Here is a 23,891-nt window from a genome sequence, read left to right as displayed (position 1 = left end):
TGGCTCCGTTTATACCCAAGAAGCTGTGGCCTGAAAAGGATCGCGCCATCTAAACAGACACGCTCGACCGGCCGGCAAACCTCCGAGTCCCGGGCGGAGCCTGTTGTCGTAGCCGTCCAGGAGGCCGTCCAGGATCCTGGTGAAAACCGTGCTGTCTTCGTTGGCGTCCGCCTCCTTCTGAGCCTCCGACGACTGCTGGCAAAGACTGGCAGGGAAGATGAGGAAAGGAAACAAAACAAAAAAATTCAAAAGAAAAATGGAGGGGGGGGGGTAAAGAGGGAGATGATGCTGGCGTTAGTTAAAACCGCAGGACGTCAAACGTGACATGGTTATTGTGATTAATTAGCCCTATCGAGGCCAGACTTGTTGTGATTAATTATTGAACATAAGTGCTGCTTACAACTACCAGTAGAGGTAATTAGGGCTTGGGTATGTGATCCAAATGCAAACAAACGAGCTCTCCCTATAAATAAAGTAAGAGGCAAAGCATCACGAGAGGAAGAAGAGCCTTTTTGCTTTTTATTTAATCTACCAACAGATTTTTTTTTGTCTGTTTCTACCATTTTCTACTGAAGAAGAAACAAAAAACTTTATCAATTGTAAATTACAAGCAGCTTTGCCAAAAAAAATATACTTTTTTCTTCTTAATCATTGAAGCAAACACTGTAGCATCAAATTAGCGGGAAAAGGGGCAGTGTAGACTTGGATCACATAAGCTGCAACTTGAAAGAGTTTTTTTTTTTAGAAAAGCAGTAGTAGTAGCAGCAGCAGCCCAGAGCATCAATGGGTGTGATTTTTTTTTTCACTTTTTAATAAACATCATTAAAGTGTTCTAGGTGGGTTTGTTTAGTGCCGTCACTTTACCTATTTTGGCATCCGAGCAGGAGCAGGAGGAAAGGCACGTGCCAAATCATGTTGTTGAAAGCTGCAACACGCAAACACAAAGATGCAGAAATGCCTATCACTCGTTATTGTATTTTTTCTAACGGGAAAAACCAAAAAGTTATTTCAACACAAATCCCCATTTAGGAGGCGAAACTCCGTCCGTCTGCTTGCCGAGGCAGGCGGAGCAGCACTGAATCGAGCACGGAAGCTGCCGTCTGCAACTCCTTCAACGGTATTTACAGACTGGAGTGGTATCAAAACACAACCATGCCTTATATATATAAGAAGGAAAATGAGCTAATTGGTTTCTGCAAGGCAATTGTCTATTCTCATAAATCCAGGGCATTGCAAATCATTTGGGTAAGCCCACACACACACACACACACCTTCCCCCATCCTCTGTGCTGAATATTCTCTTCTCCTCTCCCGCCAGCTAATTGCATCCTCTCTATCTAAACACATTAAAAAGGAATTGCATTTCTTACTGAGAATAAGGATTAAAAAGTGGCTACCTGAATGCAGATCCATCTCTATTGAGCGCCTGGAGCCTGAGGGTCTACAGCCGGACTGTACCACCACCTATTCTTCTCCGCCGCCAGTCGCTCGTCTCACCTCCTCCTCCTCCTCCTACTCCTCCTCTTTGGCTTCTTCACTGTAGGCTGCTTCTGCGCGCTCTCTTCCTCCTTTCCTCTCTGTCAATCAGCAGCTCTCCATCAGAAGGTGTCTTTCTGCTTCTCTCCTCCTTCGAGGCTTCACCGCATCCCCTGCATCGCCTCCAGAAGTGTTAGACCGGCAGCAACAGCAGCAACAGCAGCAACAACAGCAACAGAAGAAGGGGCTGCCTCTTTTTGCCTCGTTGGCCAGCCTCTGAGGAGACTAAATTCATTCCACGTCCCCCCCCCCCCCCCCCCTCCCTCCTTTATTCGCTCTTTTTTTTCTGCACCGCCTACTGCCGGTGCGGGAAAATACAGTGGTGCAGCAGCCACTAATAATTTTTAAGGTTAGATGCTCTCCATCAATGATTAGCGAAGAACAGGCAGTATAAGCAACAATAATGACTTTGTTAACTAAGTCGCCTTAATACAGGAAATCGCGGACCTTAAATTATCCTTGTGCCAATATTTATCGACTTGACATGGAAATGATCATGTTGCTATCCGTCTGAGCAATACAAAAGTGTGTTTGAAACGTTTAAGGACCAAACATGTCCACATAACATCTTAGAAATACCTTAGAAGTATATTTACTGAGGATTTTGAACCAGTATATACACTGTGGGAGAGGTCTGCTGGAGTTTATTAAATGGTGCAAGTGATCCTTGTCCTTGTCGTGCTGAAAAACCCAGTCGTGACCCATTTTTTTCCCTCTGCGGCCAGAGGCCAGCGGGTTTCTATTTTCAATGTTCTGGCATTACAAAGAGTTCATGATATCTCACACTCGATCAAGACTCCCAAGACCTTTAGAAGAGAAATAGACCCACTGGATCATATATATATATATATATATATATATATATATATATATATATATATATATATATATATATATATATATATATATATGTGTATATATATATATATGTGTATATATATATATATATATATATATATATGTGTGTATATATATATGTATATATATATATATGTGTATATATATATATATATATATATATATGTGTGTATATATATATATATATATATATATATATATATATATATATATATATATATATATATATATATATATATAATATAAGCATCTGTATATCGATCAATATTGTGTCTACATGTGGTTGAAAGGCGAAAAACCACACTAAGATGTCTTTGCATGTAAATGTGGTTAAAAGGTGAAAGCTTTAAAGGCTAAGAGTTAAGAGTTTTGTTAGTATCTTAATATGGTTGAAGGGGAAAATGTTCAAAGTTGTCCACACAAAGTATATATAGATGTCTAAACAGGGTTGAAAAGTGCAAAGACATTACTGTGAAGACTAATGTTGATGCTGAAATGTGGTTGAAGAATGAAATGTGAAGAGACATCCCCATTAAGGCATTGCCTAGTTGAAAAGCAAACGGGTGTGTGAATAAAGATGAATGTGGTTAAAAAGCAAAAGGTTAAAAGGTGCACATGTAAAGCATCTGTTGCTTTCTTAATGTGATTGTAGAGTTGTAAGCAAAAAGAAAGTAAGATGGAGACATTGATTGGTGTCTAAATGGAGTTAAAAAGGAAAAGGTGACAAGGCTTCCACGTGAGGACGTCCCTCTTAATGTGGTTGAAAGGTGAAAAGATCCCCAAAGAAAAATTTCTCTTGGTGTTTTAATGTAACTGGAAGGTGAAAAGGTGTGATGTCTGTTAAAGTCTAGGTATAGCTGAAAGGGGCTTAGGCTTGATCAAATTGGCTATCTAAGACTAACTTTGAAACTTTTAATTTAAGCTAAATTTGGAATTAAAATGTCAAATTTTCAACATAGTTTTGTAGAATAAGTAGATATAAAGACTGATCAACCCTACATACCTTTAAAAAGATGAATGCCACACGTTTGGAGAGTAAGCTTACATGTTTGTGTCAAACACTTAGCCAGTCCCCTGGGCCGCATTTTAACCCTAATGATGGCTAAAAATCTACTTCTCACAATTTATCTAACATGTTTAAGGCCCTCCAAGTTGGAACTTGTAGTTTTGTGATAGAAAAATATAGCAATCAAGCTACATTACTTACTTCATCGTATTGATCAGGCCAACTAGGCTGCTAGGCTGTGTAGCTATCTATTAGCTTAGTATTTTTTAGCTGTTTTTGGTATTATTCACAATATTTTAATTAGTTTACTCATTTATTCCCCCCTGTCACTCTCTTGTTCCATGTATAGTTTTACTTGAAGCAACCCACTGACTGGTTATTAATTTAAAAAATATAGCCTAATAATTGTTTTTGGCTAACTAGCCATTTTTGAGGTGCTAAAGTGAATACCCCCAACTGATCCTAGTTGTGGAGTATTGGTTTGAAATAATAGTTAAATTATCAAGCTGTACTTTTTCCATGTATGCTGTTAGATGAGCTTAAACTCACACAAATTTCCACTTTCCTCCTCCGTTTTGTTTCATCTTCCCACTCTGTCAGCCAGGGGTTCCCCGTCAGGAGATATCTCCGCTCCTATCCTCCTGTGTAGCTCCACCGCTGTTTTTTTGTTTTTGTTTTTTTTTGTCAAGTTCTGCACCGTGTTTCCCGCATCGCCTCCAGAGGTGTTAGAGTAGTGCTGGAAAACATTGTAACTGCAAAATGTTATTAAATTATAATAGTTGTCATTGCAGGGTTGCGACAAGGCACCCTTAAAGGCAGCATGTTCAATTTCAGCACCAATACTGACATTTTAAAGTAAAGGTCGTTTGTAAAAGGGACACAACCTAAATTACCCAACATGTAGCCTACTTATATCAGGCATTTAGCCAGTCCTCTAGGTCTCAACCGTATAACCATAATATTAGCTAAAAGAAACTGACTTATTCCAGCAAATTGTTCACAATGTATACAAACTCATGTTACTTTTAGCTAACTTTTTGAATAGTATATATCGGTTAAGCTACATCACGTACAGTACCATGATTCGTTATTTCTTGACAACTAAACCATATTGCTAACTACAGTTCCTTGCAAATTATTCACACACTTCGAACCAATTATTATTTTGACACATTATCACCGCACAATTAAAAGTGAAAGATAAAGGAGACTGGGTTTTCAATATGTTTGTGGTGATGAAAATCTGAGAGGTCTGGCATACTTTTGTACTCAGCCTTCCTGAAACATTTAGTGGATCCACCTCTTTTTCCATTTACAACTAAGTTCAATTAGGCTATGCCAATTTGCACATATGAAGCCTACATTTTTACCCATTTTCATTTGCAAAAATAGCTCAAGCTAAGCCAGACTGGATGAAAAGGGTATGTGGAGAGGAATGTTTTAGTTTTGCCGCTAATGCTCAGCTCCATTTGGCCCTGGACTTTGACTGGGACATTTTAACACATAAATGTGCTTTGATCTAAACCAAGGGTCAACAACATGGTGCCAATGGGTACCAAGTAGCCCCTGGGGACCAAATGTGGTTCCCACGAGCCTGTTCTAAAAACAGCACAATCCACCAGTGAGTTGCATCTAAGACTGTATTTTATTACATTATTCTCGCTGTTTAATCACACTTAGCTTTATATAGATTTAAAAATGCCAATATTTATAACAAAGCATGAAAAATATGTTTATTTTAAATAAAGTTAGGGTGAACTCTGACTCTTTTAGGTCAAATGTCAATACTGGTAGCCCTTCGTATCACACACCAATGAAATAACTCATTGGGGGAAAAAAAGGATGGTGACCCCTAGTCTAAACCATTTCATTACAGCTTTGGCTGTATGTCTAGGATCATCATCCCCCAGGAAGTTGAACCTCTGACCAAGTCTCAAATCGCTTCGGCCTTTAACAAGTTTTGTTCTAGAATAAGCATTTTACTTAGCTCTAGCTTTCTTCCCATCAAGTCTGAAAAACCTGTCAAGGCTGAGGAAAAAGATTCCCACAGCATGATGCTGCCACCTCTGTTTCGCCATGGGAATATAATGTTGGTGATGGGTTTTAGCTTGTATTTATTTTTTGTTTTTAACTAATGATATAACATCTGAGGGCAACTCTACACTGGGTTTAAATAACGGGTTAATAATAAAGGGGTCTGAATACACATTGAACTGTTAAATAATTTTCGCCATGACTAATTTTTCAAACTCTTCATACAGTACATTTAGAGAAATGCAATTAGTTTACTTATTAACTGCTGAGTATGAACTATGAATTCTGAAGAAAAGACAAAATTCCTGAAGGCGAATATCCATTCAGCAGTCCTGGGTCATAAATGCACAGTTAGCTTATATGGAAATAAAAATGAGTCAAAACACATCAACAAGTCCACTTCTGAACTGCACAATAAAACAAACAAACAAAAAGTCACAAATGGGTTATGCGTGGCCTGGTACAAGGTAAACAAAAGACACAATTGATTGAGATGCTTTCAAACTGGCTGTTCATGCTTGAAAATGCTTCATTGTGAATACATTAAAACAATTATGTAAAAAAGAGTGCGTCAAAACTCTTCCACAATGATGTAAAAAACTGCTTGACAGATATGATGGCAGTTGTGGCTGCCAAGTGGGACACAAACAGTTATTTTAGGAGGTAATTTCTTTCTCCACACAAGGCCAGGTTGGTTTAATAGCTTTTTTTCCCCTTAGAAAAACAAATTTCTCTTTCAAAAGCCTTTTAGTTATTTACTTATGTTATCTTTGTCTTACACTGAAACCTATTCAGATTCTAAAACACCTAATTGTGCTAAAAAAAGAAGAAGCAAAAAGCTGCAAAGAATCAAAGATGTTTCCCCGCAGCTTTAATTCACAGGCACCACCATCTCGGGACACACTTATCATCCTGACGTCTGCCGTAAGAGGGTAGCCGAGTTCCACGTTTAGTAATTAGGGGATGACGTTTAACCTCCGTCCGCTTTCTTTAATCCCGAGGAGCGGGCAGGAAAGGTAGAAAACAAGTCTGCCCGCACTAGTCTGAGTTCAGCACCACGGCTGGCGCGGACAGCTCCCCCACAGCGTGGAGACGCGTGAGGGGCGTCTCCCAGAGGATATCCAATGTCCTTCAGTATTCATCCTGTACTCAATCCACTGTTAAACTCTTGGCCAGTATTACTACATACACACCATGATATTGATTTAAACTTAATAAAACCATAAAGCATAGAGCTGTCGATTTCTCATTGGCCAATTTGTCTTCATTGATGAATGATGTCATCCCACCTCTTCTTTCAGGAATGCTGTTGACGGAAACAAGAGGTTGTTCGCCATCTATGACACCAGGTAAGGAAAGCCCCAGCCCCAATTCCTCATTCCTGCTTTCAGGCTCCTGAGTGACGCGCACACGCACCATTCCAATCACACTCGAGCCCCTTCTTCTCCCGACCCTCCTCTATAATCAAGAGAAAGGACACATGGTGCGAGTTGATATTTAGGCTCACATAAATAAAAGGCTGTTATGGGCGATTATTTGGCGGATCAATCGGTCATCGATTAAAACATTGATGAAAACAGCTTGCCTTCACTGGATAGTGTTCCGCTCGCGCCATTTTTATTGGAAACACGGGAGAAAGGGAATTGGCGCTGGTGGGGAGCACACTGTAAAACATGTCCGTTAAGAGAGTAGATCTTCGCTGGATGTGAGAAAAACAAAACATTTTTAAAAAGAAATTCTCAAAGTTGATGTTCATCACAATTAAATCTGTTTGTTTAACGATAAGGTTAGAAAAATAAGCAGTGTTTTTTTTTTAAAATACACACATTTATGAATTCATCAATGAAAACCATAAAACATCCATTCAATCTATAAAAATCAATAAATAGAAAAAAAGTGAGGCTGTAATACATATATCTACATATATACATATATATCTTCTGAAAAGTCTTTGCTCTATCATGAGAATTGTTAGATTTAAATATTTTTTTTTACATGTAAGCAATCCTATGGACATTTGAAATGTCATATTTGCCACTTCTTAGAAGTTACAATTTTCTAGAATGCCCCTACTTTACAACCCTACATGGCTTCCTTGTTAATGAGGCGCCATGTCATTGAATTCGGGAGAAGTCAAACTTGAAATTATGTCCTCTACAATTTGTGTCCCAATTGTCCAGACTAGTGGGATTTGCTAACTGATGTGTTTAGTGGTCGACCAAGCTAACGCCTATTAGCAAAACAAGCTACTAATATACACTGCAGCAAGTTATTCCCTTATGGAGATTATATGTTTTGTGTATGACTAATTCAATGAGTTGGAAACTTTCAGAAGCCCAAATAAAGAGCTAATTACTTGAACAATTGCTACCTCTTATGCAAACAGCAGCCATATTGGATTTTGTGATTGGGGCTAGTGAAGAACTTTGAATTTTCCAATTTGGAAAGCCAACATTAGCAAGTGTTTGTAGTAATTTGGCCTTGGTCCCTCTTAGATGCAACGAAGAAGCTGCCACCACTCTTAAATTGTTTGTATGCTCTATTTTGAATACTTAGTAGAAAAAGAGAAGGCGGTAGAGCGACAGATGTGTTTAGAGCTATGTTTAAGTAAGGTGATTACCATCACTGTTTGCCATTAATCGCTAATAGTGCCGAAATTAGCATCTTCCAGCTGTTTCAACGCTTTAGTTTAGACTGGACTACATAATCTAGAATATTTTAACTGATCGAACCTGAACTAAATTTAACTACACATTTTAATATTTAAATTGTATTCCATTTTTAAAAAAAAACAACAACTGATATACAAATTTATGAAATCTGGACTGTTTACACCACAGGTGTCAAACTCAAGGCCCGCGGGCCAAATCTGGCCCTTCAAGGTAAATTATCCGGCCCTCGAGAGCCAAAAAAATAAAGGCATATATCCTTTTATAGTGTATAAAGTGGCTAAAACTGTGCCTCCTGTAAGTGTAACTCACCCCAATATCAACTTTTTTTGCTGATAAACTGTATAAACTGGGCCTAAGAGTGCTACTTTTATGTTAGTGTGCGTTTTTTATACTACTGTGTGAACTGGAATGAAATTATGAAATGAAAAGTATCGTCTCTACACATGCAAGCGGCCCTTTTAATGACTTCATGATGCCAAAGTGGCCCCATATAGAAATTAGTTTGACACCTCTGGTTTACACAAACTTTAACTATCTCGAAAAATAGTTTGTTTATATTAGGCCAATCTTTTTTTTTTAAACATTTGCAAAAAGTCTATCAAATTACGCTAATTTGCCATAAATGCGCGGTTACAGGTCCCAAATCACCCAAAGCAGCTCCAGATTCCTAGAACTGAACATGTTGTGACTTTCTTGACGGTTTTAAAACGTCTGCTCTGCAACAGAATCTCGCGTCGTTTTTTTCCAAACCCCGCTAACTTTTATGTGTAGACCTGACTGCAGCTTGCCTCGTCGTGGACATTTTTTGCAGTGTGTTAAGTGCTGGGCTTCGTCTCTCGTTTGAACAAGCCTAGTGCCACCACCACCACTACCAGCAGCAGCAGCAGCAGCGTCCCTCATCAATATGCGCTTCGGCTCTTCAATTTAACAGCCTCTCTTACATTTAGACCCAGGCAAATAATAATAATAATTAAAAAAAAAAAATCTAGAGAGAGATCTATAACACCCAAGCGAAGCCCAACATTCCCGTCGGGGGAGGCGATGTCAACCACATTCCACATTTGACTCCGTCCGCAGCAGACTTTTTCCGCGCCTCAGTCGACTTTCTTTCTCTCTTTCTTTCTCCTGCTGCTGTGTCTTTTTTTTTTTTTATTATTATTCTTTTGCGAGGAGGGGAACCATCCATGGATTTGCGCGCGAACAGACTGTTGATTGCGGCGCATGAGGTGTGCCTGTAAAACAACAGTGGATCAAGAATAGCCCTAATTGTAGCAGGTAACAATCAAATCAAATTAGAGGAGGGGGGGGGCGTTGAAAAGGCAACGATGTTTGCTCTGCAGAAGGTTCGTCAATTTCGCGCACTGTCCGCGCTGGTTGTCGGAGCGATTGTGTGCTGCGCAAAAAGGTGAGTGCTTTTTGTTTTATGTCTCGTTTTTTTTTTTTTTTTTTTTTTTTTTTGCACCCAACAAGTCAAGGTTATCGCTCGGGTTAATTGGCACAGCAGCCTTTTGGGTGGTGCTTCCTCTCATGTCTCCGCTGTCGTTTCAGCGTCAACGAACCGGGCAACATGTCCATCGTGAAGGAGACGGTGGATAAGCTGCTGAAAGGCTACGACATCCGACTGAGACCGGACTTTGGAGGTAAGACGGGCCCGTCGTTCTCCGTCGTTGTCGCTGGTTCACGGTGACAGTGATTGACGCTGACTCTGTTCAACCTCTTCCAGGGCCCCCGGTTGCAGTGGGCATGAGCATAGACGTGGCCAGCATAGACATGGTGTCAGAAGTCAACATGGTGAGTGGGGGTTCCATGTGGTTCCCGTATAGCTTTAGGGGTCCAATGTTGCCACAGTTTGATAAAAAAAAGTCAGAAGATTGCAAATGTTTTGCTAATCAAATGAAATAGTTAGAAATTACACAAGGAATTTGTTAAGACTAACAGGGTTTAACAATTTGCATGAGTCTAAGGTTGCCAGCAGTCAACACTGTCGGTGGATTTTCATGTTTATCTAAAGTACGGGTGTCCAATACTGCCAAAATTCACAAATGGTTAAAAAAAAAAAGTTCATTCATCTTGGTATCAATTAGTCAAAAATGAGAAACGATTGCGTTTATTAGAACTGCAACAATTTCAATTCAACTCAATTCAGTTTATTTATATAGTGCCGATTCACCACATGCAGCATCACTTTACAAAGTCAGTACGATCCAATCATACAGACAGCTTGTTTAAAAACCTTTTCTTAAATCTGAGGACAACCAGCAGATTGCATCGAGTTATTGAATTGAAGTGTTCCCTCCTGGATGAGCATGTAGCGACAGCGGACAGTTTGCAGTTAAAAATATGTCAAGGCAGTGTGCATACAGAGATGGTGTCCGAAGTAAACCTGGTCAATGACTTGTTTGCATTTTCTTTACTTTGAAAACATGTCTAAGCAACTTTTAGGTCGTATATCTGTGGTAATTATCGGGGATAAAAGTGAAAATGTTTTTTTTTTCGGTGTGACTTTTCTGTTACAAACACGTATTCAACTCCATTTCTCATCAGCCTCCTAGATATTCTGCCAGTGCTGCGTCATCTCTGTGTTACCAGCAACTAGGTCACAGAGGTGCTGCCGCTTTATTCTAATGTAGCAGTTCTGCTTGGAAAATATGATTCCTGTTAAGCAACTCAGAACGCCTCTTGTTGTCTGTGTTGGGCCTGCATACCTCAAATGTTTAGGATTCAAGATTAAACTGTTTTTTTTTTCAACTTTAAAATGAGCTCTGTTGCTCAGTTTGAAGTATACATCTTTAAGGCGGTGTTGATTTCTGTTTCTGTGTCCTTTCACCAACTTCTACGCCAATTCCGTAGACTCTGCACTTGTTGCCATTTCATCTCTTTTCTACTTGCATTTCATACCTAAAAACAAAAATAATGCTTCCCCATATATTTAAACCCTTGAAAAGAATAGTATTTTTTTATAAACGTCCTTAAATCTCAAACATAGTTGAATTTAGTTGTATATTATTGTTTAAAAACTTTATATTATACTTTGTTTCTATTTTCTTGGGTTCTGATCCTTGGTTTTGGATCAGATCACTCTCTGTTTATGTAACAGCTTTGACCCTTGGCAGAATTACTCTGAGTGACCACCTTTTTGTAATTATTATTATTTAACGTTATAAGACCGTGTTTTCTGACAACATACTATGAGTAGAGAAACTTGCTTTTCAGTTGTTGTATGTAACTTGCATGAATTCTTGCAGGTTTGACGCGATATGAGGTACCATTTTGTACAAAAAAAAAAAAAAAGTCCAGTCCAGAACTACCAGAACTGCTAAGAGACAAAATGACAAAGGGCTGAAACTGCCAGCACCCCCAGTGGTGAGTGCTTAGGCAAACAGAGGGGCGGGTTTGATTGCCTTTGCTGGGGCGGGGAACATTTGTCAAAGTTGTTATTTCATTGTTGTGTGCCGCAGCACATTTTTTTATTCATTTGTGAGCTGGGGGATGACACTAGCCAATTTACTTGCTCCAAAGTGGACTTGCTTATGTGTATTGACCAATCAGATGTTGGGATCGATTTCATGATCCACGGGAATTACTCCATGGTGCACTTCACCAAGGAAACGCTGAACTAATCAGTATGAATTTCACCTTTTATTAATTAAAATGGCTGTAATTAAATACATAAAAGCTAATGAAGCAAATTAAATTCTAATAGAAATGTTTAATATTAATACATTTTGAGTAATCACTCATCGGGTCTGGTCTAAATGATTATTTAGTTAGTTGTTTGTTACATCGTGGCACTTTTGCCTCTCTATACTGTACATGCTGTCCTGCTTCCTCCATTACTTGCTCCATTCGTTTCACCCCCCACCCCCCCATCACATAATACGGTCATGTGGTTTTTTTGGTGTGTCTTTATCTCAAACGTTGGCAGGAGAGAGGGAAGCAGCAGCAGCAGTGCTTCCAACAATCCTCAGACAGAAGCTGCAGCCCTCTCTCACAATCGATACATGGCAAGAGCTCTCCATTCACATCTTTTTTTATGCAGAAGAATTCACAGCCCCGCTTGTTAACCTCGGCTGTTACCGTAACACCGGTGCTCCCCGAGGCCCCTGAGAGCACACGGTTATCTTAGAGCTCAGATTGGATTTTTTAATTCATGAGCTAAATGCACCCCCCCCCCTTGTTTTTTTTTTTACCCTTTTACCGACCGCCGCCTTGTTACCATGTCGACACGTACATCCGCGTGCACGAAAACTAACTTCAGGCTATTGTATCTTAAAATATCAGCTGACGATGACCCAAATCGCAGTTGGAAATGATCTGCCAGTGGCCACGTTTTTTTCCTGTTCTGTGCAGGAGCAAAAATAAAATAAAGGAGCGATTTTAAGACTCCGGCGCTGAGCTGAATTACAGACGGGGCTTTTTTTAACTACAAGTCTCTGGTTCCACATCAACACCTCTGCTTTGACAGCTTTCACGGGCCGCCGCCTGCACAGGTGCCGCCATCATGATTTTCATTAGAGCTGAATGCTGCCGAGGCCGGTGAGCCTTTCCCCTAAAACCCAGACACGGCGCTGCGCTCAGAGACATTTCGGTTTTAGGGAAGGATTGGTTAGTGGTGTCGCGGTATAACAAGGTTGTAAACAGATTTAGCTTCAAAGTTACTAAGATTTTAGATCTGGGCTTTCCTTCAGCTTTAAAGTGCACCGACGAGTTGCCGGAGACAATGCGGAACATGTAGTACCAGCTATCCCACACGTTTTGCTGCATGCTGCTACTCAGCTGGCTTTAAGAACCCTGGTGCACTCTGTACCGCTTACAGGAAAGACAAAATTCAGCTTCGGTTTAGAAAAATTACCAGTTGGAACCCTAAAGAACGACACCATCATTCTTACTAATGTAAAGCTGCTTTAAAAGTACAGTTGGCAAGCCGTGTCTGCAGGCAAGTACCACATGATGGGGTCACAGCATTTGTTTTGCACAAAAATCTTATCCAGTCAATTTTATTTCCAACAAATGCAACAATTATACCTATGGCTGACAAAACAAGGAAACTAATTGGTTAGTCTGTGTTTTATGTGATGAGAGAAAACATTTACAGCCACGTTTGGCTTTCTTGTTAGCTAGTGTTACGACCTGTCTAGGGTTGCCAGGCCATAACATATTAAAGAGTTGATCCATCCTCTTCCCATCCCAAGCAGCTCTCAAATGCAAAGTTGTATATGTTTAGAAAGTAATTTATTTACAAAAAGGAAAATAGTTCTAAAGTTACAACACAAATGGAGCAAACAACTTCGGAGAGAGCTATGTGCCGAAAATAACAAACAAAAGGCAACTGTCTAAAAAAAATAAATAAACCAACTTAACTACTGCAACATAAGTAAACAAATGACAGTCACCTTACCTCCCTAACTAAGAAAACAGGAGAAAACTTAAGTAACAGAAACGACAGCTCACTCCTACAAGCTCCAGAACATTCAGAGTGCTAAAAGTGTGGCTGGTTGGGAAGAGTGGAGGATGGACCCAGGAAGTCCACATTAACAGTCTTTTATAGTTGTCACTTCCAGGAGGGCACCAATGGGACGTCTCCGTTGTCATTGTCCTGGAACCAATCAGCAAATGGCACCTGCACACTCAGTTACATAAAAACGTACAATGCCAATCGTAACACTAGGGAGACGTAAAGTTGCCTTCTTTAAACCAGCTGAGCAGCAGTGTGCAGCGACAGGCGTGGGCTCCGATCTTTACAGCAGCAGAAAAGGTTCCGTCCCTCGTCAAAGGGGACAGTATGGCAACATTTTATAGCCGTTTTTCATCTGTAACTTTCGTCTAATACAGCTATAGCCGCAATAAGCGATAGACTACATGATGTATGTATTTCCCACATCGTCGTGTAAATACTGTGATACTATAAAGGCGTGGTAATGTTTACCAAAAGCTCATCGTACCTAGGGAAGCCCAATGCGAGTCTTCTTCAATCCTTTGGTGGTGAGAAGATGTGTGTTTGTGTGTGGGCCGGCGCTGATCAATAGTAATGACTCAATGATTAGTTCGCCAGGTGACTCCTGGCTTTAGCTATTGACTTGTGCTGCATTTCTCTGCACGTATCCCTCATAGAAGCTCCACACGTTCACACAAATGCGTCGGAAATTGATGTCTGTTGTTCTTTCTCTTTTGACATACTTCAAATAATCTTCTCTCTGTTAATGAAAAGTTGCTATTGTTTGCTAAAATCCGAAGTCTGGAGGATGTTGTGGGCTTGTAGAGTTGTGCTGAACCATAACAATGACTACTGAGATCAGAATGCAACAAAGTGTTTAAGTCTCGGTTTACATTTTTATGACGTATGTCGATGATGACCTTTGACATGAACATTTGTTCACATCAATAAAGCGGAATACATAGGAGGTTTATCAACATAGTTTGATTCCAGAAAACATACCCTATGTTGGCACTGCAGTGACAAACAGGCGCTCTGTCATCCCGTGTGCTGCAGGACGTTTCATAAATACTTTGACAGCCGATGATTTAAAGTCGTTTTTAACAATCAAATCACATTTTCAAGTTATTTTGGTATGATAAAGGGTTACAGTCACTCAGAATTCATAAAAGTCATCTGGGCTACATGAGGGTTAGAACCAAAATCTCTGGCGACACAAATCTCTTGGTAAATAATATACAATGGAGTTAAATTCCAGGTTAAATTATTTATCTCTGTTAATGCCTCAAAAATATCAAGACAAATAAACTGATCTGTTAAATGAATGTGAAATGGTTTGTTTATGGGTATAAAATAGATGCAGGAAGAAACAGAGTGGCTGGGAAAAAACTAATAATTCAGTCAGCATTCTGCTATCTTTTAAAGTAGATGAGTTTTTTTTTTTTTTTTTTAAACATGCGTCACTGAAAATATGTGCATATTTGGAGTCAGGCCTTTTTAAGGAGGATCCACACTAACACACGGGGAGTTCTGCCGTGTCATATGGAGCAGCAGCGAGCTCAAAATGACTCTCTAGTGTATTCTTTGCATGTTGGGGTAGTAATACGGTTATACTCTGAAAAGTATCGATACTCAAACGCTGTATCGGGATACAATACTGATTGAGCATGGTAAATATTTTAGCATATGAGGCAAACAAAGAAGGGAAACCCAAACATCTTCACAAGCCTGTGAAAAAACTGTGCTTTAAAGTGGTGAAAACGAAGTCAATCAGCACAACAAACTTGGCCAAAAAACTCAAGGCCCGACACACTGGCCTTCATGATGAAATTCCGACAGGTTGATCAATCAAAGTTACATTCATAATTTAATTTAACACATTAAAGATATTGGTGATGTTAACATGGCCGGTGGTCCACATTAATGTTGTGTGGTTAGCAGGGGCTAGCATAACCTGACGCCGCCAGATAGATTTGCTCAGCATATCCATCTGGAAACCTTCCGTTGAAGTAATTTTGGGAAGGGGCGAAAATACTGGTTAGCTGATTGGCCTATGTTGGTGATAGACGGGCCAAATAAACCAATCAGATCAACGAAGCATATGACGTACTCGTCAACATGCTTCGTCGTCGCTCTGTTACGAGCGACGACGAAAACACAACCACAAGCCAAGCTACTCTTGCTGCTGCAGGTAAAGGCTCGTTAGCTCAGCAAAGAAATACTCTGTAATTCCGATAAAACTTGCTCGATAGCCACGCTAACGCTAGTTTCATCGGCTGAAGCCGCCATGTTCTTTAGACTGAACTGTCGCGCTTCCCGTTGCGTCACACCTCAACCCGCCTCAAAGCCAACGCTGATTGGACGTTCGTTTGGTGAACGGCTCCAAATTTTCTTTAACGGAGAGTAGCCAGACTGATCTGCGAGTGAAACCTTGAAAGCTCGCGAGATCAGGATGGTCTCACGAGGCTAGGGCTAGCATGCTTCTTGGCGTGTTATATTTTGGTTATTTATTTAGCATTTATTTGCACACTAGATGACATGTGTTGTGAATTGGTGCTATATAAATAAACTTCAGTAGAAATCTGTAAACAAATGTTGAAATTGGAAAAGGTGAGTTTTTCATGTTACTAAAATATTTTTTTATTCCTCTAATTTTTTGTCTTTTTTTTAATCCCTACGGTATTGGAAATGGTATCGAGTATCGAATATTTTCCTGGGTATCGATATCGACCTTGAAATGTTAGTATTGTGACAACCCTAGCGTCCTCAGACTTGATAAAGTTTTTTACCACAATTGGCACCAACAATGGCCGTCAAAAGTTTCTGTCTCATTGACGTAACCGTCAATGAGACATTTATACCCCCCTGAAGGAATTTGGAAATGTACTTCTAACTCTTTCCAGGTGGATGAATATCAAAAACTTTTTTTTTCATCATCTTTTGAATACATTTGACCAAGTCACATTTTAATATAGTGGAGTTTAGTTGTAGTTTAAATAAATAGGAGATAAAAGGCTTTATCACAGGTTCTTATGCTCTCTGGTAAAGCAGTAGGTTTAAGGAAAGAGTAATGTCTGCTCAGTTTAATTTTAAACGGACCTCCTGGTGACTCTTTGACACCCATCAAGCAGATGTAGGTCTCGCCAAAGACTAAAAACCTTCATGCAGCCTCGCTGCATGAAGACTTCAATTTTCACTTCTTAACTAAAAAGTAGCCTAAATAAAACCCATCACTCTGACACTGAGATTTAGTTAGTTAATTAACGAAAAGAAATGATAATCCAAGGGTGCAATTGTGCAATTATCTGTCACAATACATTTTCAGAAACTCCAAATTGATTTATAACATCAGCACAAGAACAAATTGTGAAATTTTGTGTTGGATTAGTCAACTCAAACAGACCATAACCGTTTTAAGCTTGCTGTCTGGCTTTCTGCGGAATCTAGAGGGAGGTGTGCAGGTTAGATAGGAAATTAGATAGTATATTTATTAATTAAATATTTATAGAGTCAAGTTTATGTATTTATCAAACATTAATTTGTCAAATAATTATTAATTTAGTTAATTTATGTATCTTTCCTTAAAACCATCTTTTTTGTTTTGATGGAGCAATTCAGTTATTCATAATTTTAAAAACATTTGTGTATGTATTCATGTCTACTCATTGATCCACTTTGTTCACTAAAAGAGTTGTTCTTTTTGTTGGGGGGGTTATTAGCTCGATTTAAAAAAAAAAAAAGAGTGTAGTGGGATTTGACAATATGGGGGTGCTGTTAACAGGAGCTAGCGGGCCAAACGAGCTTCTCTCGGCAGAGCAGATGAAGGCGACTGATCAACCAGGGAATGGGAGAGTTGAGATCACACTTAAACTGCTAATTAATTAGGTCCATGTCTCATTGCCACCAAGTCACAGAGGGACCGCACATGTGCAGTTGTGCATCTGTGCTAGTTAAATGGACAATTTGTGGCTGTTATCCAGTGTTGAAGCGGAAGCAAGACGGATCAAGCTGTTTGTTGTTTTCAGCGTTTGACATTTGGTGGATGGGGCTCATCCAAACCAGGACGGGGCCAGTGGAGGAACAACAATCATTGCTTTTTGTTGTCAACCTTCCATCAAAGCTATATAGAGGATTAATACCACAGTTTGCATTTTTTTTCCCATTAAAAAAAAAAATACTTCTGATAAGTCTTCAAGATCTCAGTTCTACATTTATTTCAGGGAACATTTCTTCTGCCAATTCAACTTCACCAATTTAGTGAGGAAATCTGCAGACGTTATGAGGAACCGGTCCAAAAAGATTGACGTTTGTTTACACAGACTGCTAGCTGTGCTGAAATAAGGCTTGGAGTTAGTTTTTTTTTTTGGACAAGAAAGCAGACATTTCTAAGTGCTGAAGGGAAACCGTCCAAAAAGACGAAGCTTTCGATTGTTTCCGAGACTGCGTCACATCCACTACATCCTGATTAGAAGAATTGTGGTGAAGACTTGTGTTGTATTTGCTCTATGCGCTTAAAAAAAGACAGAACAGATGTGACCAGATACCAAAAAAAAAAAAAAAAAACCTTAGTAATTGGCCTAAAATGCAATCACTTTTTCAGTATGTTCATTTCTTGAATATCCCAAAATCCATTCTGGGTTTGCTGGTCTGTCGTATCACACTGCTAGTATGTGAACACAGGATTCAAAAAAGTCCAAAGACCTCTAATTTTCTGAAGTATGGTTCTATTCAAAGGTTATGAGAAGTTAATATCTCACATCCATCAAATAACTCTCTTAGCATGTTCGCTTTATAGAAATGCAAATTAGCTTTTAGATGAGGCTGAAGCTAGCAGCCAGCGCGAGTGATTCTAGGACCAAAGTGGATTTTGATCATGTTTAAGGAAACCTTATCCTTGATATTATAGGCTTCAGTGAGCACTATTTAACACATGTTGGGATTACCTTTCTTTTTTTATTATATATGTTACTTGGATATGCTTAATGTTTGGTTCCTAATACAAGTGCTTCTCAAAGAAGCTTTATGTTTTACTAATTGAACTAAAAAAGAAAAAAGAGCATACAGTTTACTCAGTGGAAACTGAAAATTTAGTGGAAGAAAAAAACTGCTATTCATACCTTAGTTTTAGTACACAAAGACTGATATATTTCAAGTGAAGTTTGAAGCTGAATTTTTCGGAGGAGATTTTAAGAATAAAAGAACTGATGTTGGTTTTCGTCTTACCAGAGCTCTTAGCTTTAGCATTAGCTGGGACAAGACGTAGTACATTTTTAAGGACTGTGCAGACGTGTGTTATGCAGGTTAGTAAGAAGAGATGAAAGGAAAACACAGATAAAATGGAGCAAGCTCACATTGCAGGAGTAAAGTGGCTCCTTTAACTTCACAAAACCAATAGGGGGTTTTCAGCTGACGTCACGCTCACGTGACTACTCAGCGCGTCCGCCATATTGGGTGGCAGTCGTTTCGCACCGTTGACCTGCATTGTATGACGCCTTAGGCAGTATTGGAAGTGAACAATGGGGAAAACGTGTTTAATGGTTGGTTGCACGGCCCGTGGAGGTGGAGATCAACGCTCTTTCTATCGCCTACCAGCCGTAATAGTGAATCAGTGTGAAAAAACAAAACAGCTCTCTGAACAACACCGTCACCTATGGCTGACACGGATATCCAGGTCCGATTTGGACGGTGTTAAGCTGGAATACGCCAGAGTCTGCGGTGCTCACTTTGTCACAGGTAATTAACTGTTAAGTATTTAAAACATGTAAGAAGAATATATTAATAATAGGGCTTGGGCGTTATGACTTATTACTTTCTGCGGCTGCCGTGTTGACTGCCTCCGCCGCCTCTACTGCCTATTACTACCGCGTACTGTACTCCCTCTCTCAGCCGTGTTTTAATTTGATTAATTTCACCTTAACTTGATTTCAACCATGGTAAACCGTTGCTGTATTGTGGGCTGTAACAGCGCAACACATGATCGCCATGGGAAAAACATAGAAACAGATTAATTTTCCACCGCTTTCCTGCCTGGAGGCGCAACCACGGAGAACAACTGTTAGAGATAACGAAGAGTCGTCGGCTCGCTTGGGTCGCGGCTGTAAGTCGACCGAACATAACTTTCCACAGTATCCCGATGCCAATGAGAGTGTGTTCTAAACCTTTGAAACACATAGCAGCAAGTTAAAAGTACATTACATGCGCGAGTGGTTGTTAGCGCTAACGGTTAGCATGAGCCAGAGCCCGCCTGAGCGCAGCTTACCTTTGAACGAGTTGCTGTGTTCCCACTGTTTGCTGGCTTTATGATCTGCAGCTCCTACCGGCGCCAATATGGTAAATACAACTTAATTTTGCACTGGTCATTGTTCTGCTTAAATAATTAAAGCCGCGAGCGGCGTCGATCAGCCCTGCAGCCAAGCGCCTTCGCGCACCGCCGGCTGTCAGCCACCGCAGAAGCATGCGACACATTTGCGTCGGATTGTTTACATTTTTACCATCTTATTAAAACTCACCCGTCCACGTATGATGGCGATTTCCTTGATGTACATAACCAGATGTGAACTGGTCCTTGTAAGCTCTCATTTCCTCAAGAGCGTGCAGAGGGTTTTCACCGAACACCAGGTAATGCACTATGTCGCCGTGCTCTACATTTGGCCAATCATCTGGATAAGTGCTAAACAAGGCACCGTGGAGGGCATACGGGTCCATATGGTCGATCACGGAACATTTCCTCAGATATACGTCCTTATCTGGTCGCTCTAGCGTGCTGGCGTACTTATCCATTCGCGATACGAAAATACGTGTAGGACAACTAGAGATAAGGAAGTGTGCCACCCAATATGGCGGACCGGAAGTTGGCCAGTGACGTCAGTGAAAACACCCTATTAGCATTATTGGGCTCAGTGGCCTTTTGCCACTCAAAGATTTAAGCACCACAATCAAAGCAAAAACAAAGAAATTAATATATTCTATATTTCTAGACTAATTTTCTTTGCCAGACATTCACGGGGAGATTCCACAAGGGTTCCAGCTGTGAAACTCCTCTTTCCTGTGACCTGAGCATGGAAATGGGTTAACACTGTGCATTCTGGGATTCAGAGTCTTTATCAGATTATTGCAGTTCAAGTCCTTTTTGTTTCTTTGTTCCTTTTTGTTCCCGGGCCCAAAACTCCTATATAGTATCAATGCTGTAAAAACTATTTACTGTGAGGAGTCAGCAAGGAGGTGTGCTAGGATCCCTTCTTTTTTTTGTTGTTAAAAAGGAGAACTGGTACTTCTAACTTCGGATTTGATTTCTATTTGCTGTCCCAGGTCGTGCTCTCATTTCTGGAAACTTGCACTTGACACGTTTAACTCTAAGACGGGATGTGACGTGTTTTGTGTCAGACCAGTTAGATTTTTCAACTTCAAACCTTCTAGGATATTAGACAAGTGTTTGGGCAACCTGATGGAAAAAACGGCAAAGGATGGAAGCGTTCTGGTGCATTCACGTCGAACGCCTTTTAGGCCACAAAGTTGCCACATTTGCACGCCTGACATATCGGCAGCAATTTGCATGGCAGGAGATAAGCACATTAGTACAATGGTACGGACATTTTCACTCTTCAACAACCATAGACCGCCAACATCCGCTTGTCTTCGATGTTGAATGAGAACAACTTTGTCTCTGCTGATGTCCTTGCCCCCACATCACAGCCACACCCGCTTCCCGATTGGTTGTCGTGACGCATCAAGACACAGATGTTCACATTTTCCCACTGCGGCGACATCCATCGCAGGTGTCACGCCCTTGTGGCTTCGCTGTAATCGCCCGAATCCTGCCTGTTGCATCGCCTTGTGTCAGACCAATGCATAAGGGTTATCATGTAAATCGGTCGCTCAGGCCACCGAAAACACACTCGGTGTGAACACACCATTAGACTTTATCTGGAGAAGAAAAGTACAAAGAAATGAAAAAATGGAGAAAGAGCCGAGCAAAGAGAGGCAGCCAATCGAAACACCTCTGAAAGCTTGGAAGGTGACATCTGGTTCATCCACATCAAAAAAAAAAAAAAAAAAAAATCCACCTGGCAGGGCAGGTCGACGTAGTCAGCCTTGGTGCTCCGCACAGGCAGCTGCCTAAATGCCTGAGCAAGGCTTATTAATTACCTCCGAGGTTTGCTTATGGTGTTCTGCGGGCCTTGCTTGATGAAAGACGCACACAAGGCCAAGATCAGAGCGAGGAAGAGCATATTGAGAGTGTGTGTGTAGGAAAGTGTTGTAAACTTACGGAGAAGTCAAATGAAAATGTGTCGTGTGTTAGCCCCATTGTAAGTTCAGCGGTGGTGCTAACAACAAGCAAACTCCAATTTATCGACTTTAATCAGTAAAGTGCAGCTTTATTCCTTAAATTAACCCTTTAATCTTTCACTTTTATTCTCTAACATAACCTTTAAGGTGAGGTTTTAAGATAAAACATAAAATAACAGTGTCTGTCTCCATTTAACTGGATTCACACTCATTATTACAGAGATGCGGGTTAGAAATAAGGCCACGGGGTGTAGGTCTGTGTTCAGCACCACCAAACTGTTCCAGCTGCTGCAACAGCTACACCTCCAGCAAAACCCTTAAATACCTTTAACTGCTTGAGTTGAGTTGGTCTGTCCCAAAAAAAACAAAAAAAAAAAACAATAAAATACATTGAAGTTTGTGGATGTTGACAAAATTTGAAGCGTTCGACAATAATTGCCGGCGCTTTGTCCAAAGCCCTTTTCCTCCACCAATTTTTCGACCTTAAAGAAGTCGCGTCGGGGAAACTCCGCCTCGGGAAATGAAGTTTCAGCACGACAAAAGGTAGAGCGAGCCACGCGCACAAAGAGAAACGGTCAGAGCACGCACTGTGAACGCAGTCACAGTAACAGGCTGAACAAGCCAGTCATCCGTACACCCACGGCTGTGTGTGGGTGTCGAAAAAGAAGAAGCAGGGGAGAAAAAAAACAACAAAAAAAAGGCTGTCATTTTGGAGAGGTGAAAAGATCTCCATCTTTCCATCTCCAAATGTTCCTGCTCCTCGTTTACTTTTTTTTTTGGATCTTGCACCAGTACCACAAAAAAAAAAAACCTGTTTCTTATGTAAATCTCTGCTTCCAGATTTCAGATACCTTCTGAACGATATCAGAAGGAGTTACAGTAAGGTCTTAAATACCTGATGCAAGGCTGACGCTGCATAAAGCACATCTTGGATTCAGATGTTGCCGAAGCAATAACTATGTTATCCTAATTATCTGGTATAGCTCTCCCAGCGATGCAGCAGGAGCGTATCTTTTCTCTCCATCCTCATAGTGCAGCTTAATATACCCCATGTCTTTTATCCTGCATCCGGCTTCCTGCCTGATGGAATGTAATTGGCCTCAGGAGAAAGCATGCTGTGGGTTGAAGTGATGATCACTAAGATTTAGAGTGAGCAAAGAGAGCTCTTCTTGGCTTTTGGTGCCATCCAAATGACAGGACACATGATTTGAGGTGGGGGGCGGGGGGGGGCTTCCAGCGCCACGATCCTCTTGAGCTAGAAGCCATAATCAAGAGCTGTGTGCACCTTAAACACACAGCAAGCTTGGGAAATGTGCATTCCATAGGAGCCAGCTTCATTTCCTTCAATTGGTGCCACTCAAGCAGATGTTGTGTAACAAATAAAACGGTCTAGTAAATTGGCTTTATGAGCGCTTCTCGCAAAGGTCCTCGGACGGAAAGATTCCACCGACTTTTAACAGATGAAAGGTTTGAAGCAGTAAAAACGGAGTGGCTCTAAAAACAGGGACACTATGTTCCAGCGTTTGTTAAGGTTGCCTCAAAAGTGAAGGAAGACTCTGCCATCTGCTTCGAGCCTATTAGGACAAGGCGGAATGGCTGAAAAATTGGATTCCAGTGTGTATGACGTCTTGACGTTGCTCTTAAGAATCGCAAAAAGAGAGTTTTCTCCATGATCGTCCCCGTCCCTGAGATATTCTCCCGTACTGTCCTTCATCAATCGTCCTACCACCCTCCAAGGGCACAAGCTTGCCAGGTTTCAGCACACAATACCCTTGGAAAAATTACAAACCTTTCAGGACTCAACTTTCCAGAGTTCTTAGTCCTTTATTTTTATTTTACAATACAAAATATTAAAAATATTACAGATATTTCTGCATCAGACCGGCTTTAGATATAGAACATGCAAAGGGAGGAAAAGAAAGGAGGAAAGAAAGGACAGAAGAGGGAGGGTATGGAAGGAAGGAAGGATGGAAAGACGCAATGTAGAACAAAAGGGAAGGAGACAAAGAGAATAACGTAGGCAAGGAACGAAATGAAGGAAGAACAGTAGGAAAGGAATGGAGGG

The 23,891-nt window shown here is 40.5% G+C and overlaps 2 protein-coding genes across 4 annotated transcripts in view; one reads left to right on the top strand and one right to left on the bottom strand.

Annotated features, from left to right (window-relative positions):
* The window catches only part of LOC105932540 (gamma-aminobutyric acid receptor subunit alpha-5), a 29,552-nt gene extending 27,840 nt beyond the window's left edge, over positions 1 to 1,712 (bottom strand). Inside the window, exons 1-3 of the mRNA XM_012871758.3 lie at positions 1,398 to 1,712; positions 865 to 925; positions 81 to 205 (exon numbers count right to left, since the gene is read on the bottom strand). Coding sequence (XP_012727212.2) covers positions 81 to 205; positions 865 to 925; positions 1,398 to 1,413 — 202 coding nt within the window. The 5' untranslated portion in view covers positions 1,414 to 1,712. The remainder of the gene's footprint in view (positions 1 to 80; positions 206 to 864; positions 926 to 1,397) is intronic.
* LOC105932538 (gamma-aminobutyric acid receptor subunit beta-3) overlaps positions 1 to 23,891 on the top strand; it is a 94,856-nt gene that overhangs the window by 21,787 nt on the left and 49,178 nt on the right. For 2 of the 3 annotated variants that reach the window (XM_012871755.3, XM_036128415.1), the window contains exons 2-4: positions 6,736 to 6,783; positions 9,655 to 9,746; positions 9,830 to 9,897. In XM_012871755.3, coding sequence (XP_012727209.3) covers positions 6,736 to 6,783; positions 9,655 to 9,746; positions 9,830 to 9,897 — 208 coding nt within the window. Of the gene's footprint in view, positions 1 to 6,735; positions 6,784 to 8,649; positions 9,512 to 9,654; positions 9,747 to 9,829; positions 9,898 to 23,891 lie in introns of those variants that run through there. The other variant, XM_036128416.1, reaches the window with a different exon arrangement.

This window comes from Fundulus heteroclitus, chromosome 24 (assembly GCF_011125445.2).
Source record: "Fundulus heteroclitus isolate FHET01 chromosome 24, MU-UCD_Fhet_4.1, whole genome shotgun sequence".
In the NCBI taxonomy this organism is placed as follows: Eukaryota; Metazoa; Chordata; class Actinopteri; order Cyprinodontiformes; family Fundulidae; genus Fundulus; species Fundulus heteroclitus.
Note: the sequence above shows the minus strand (reverse complement) of the source record. Positions and strands in the feature narration are given on the sequence as shown.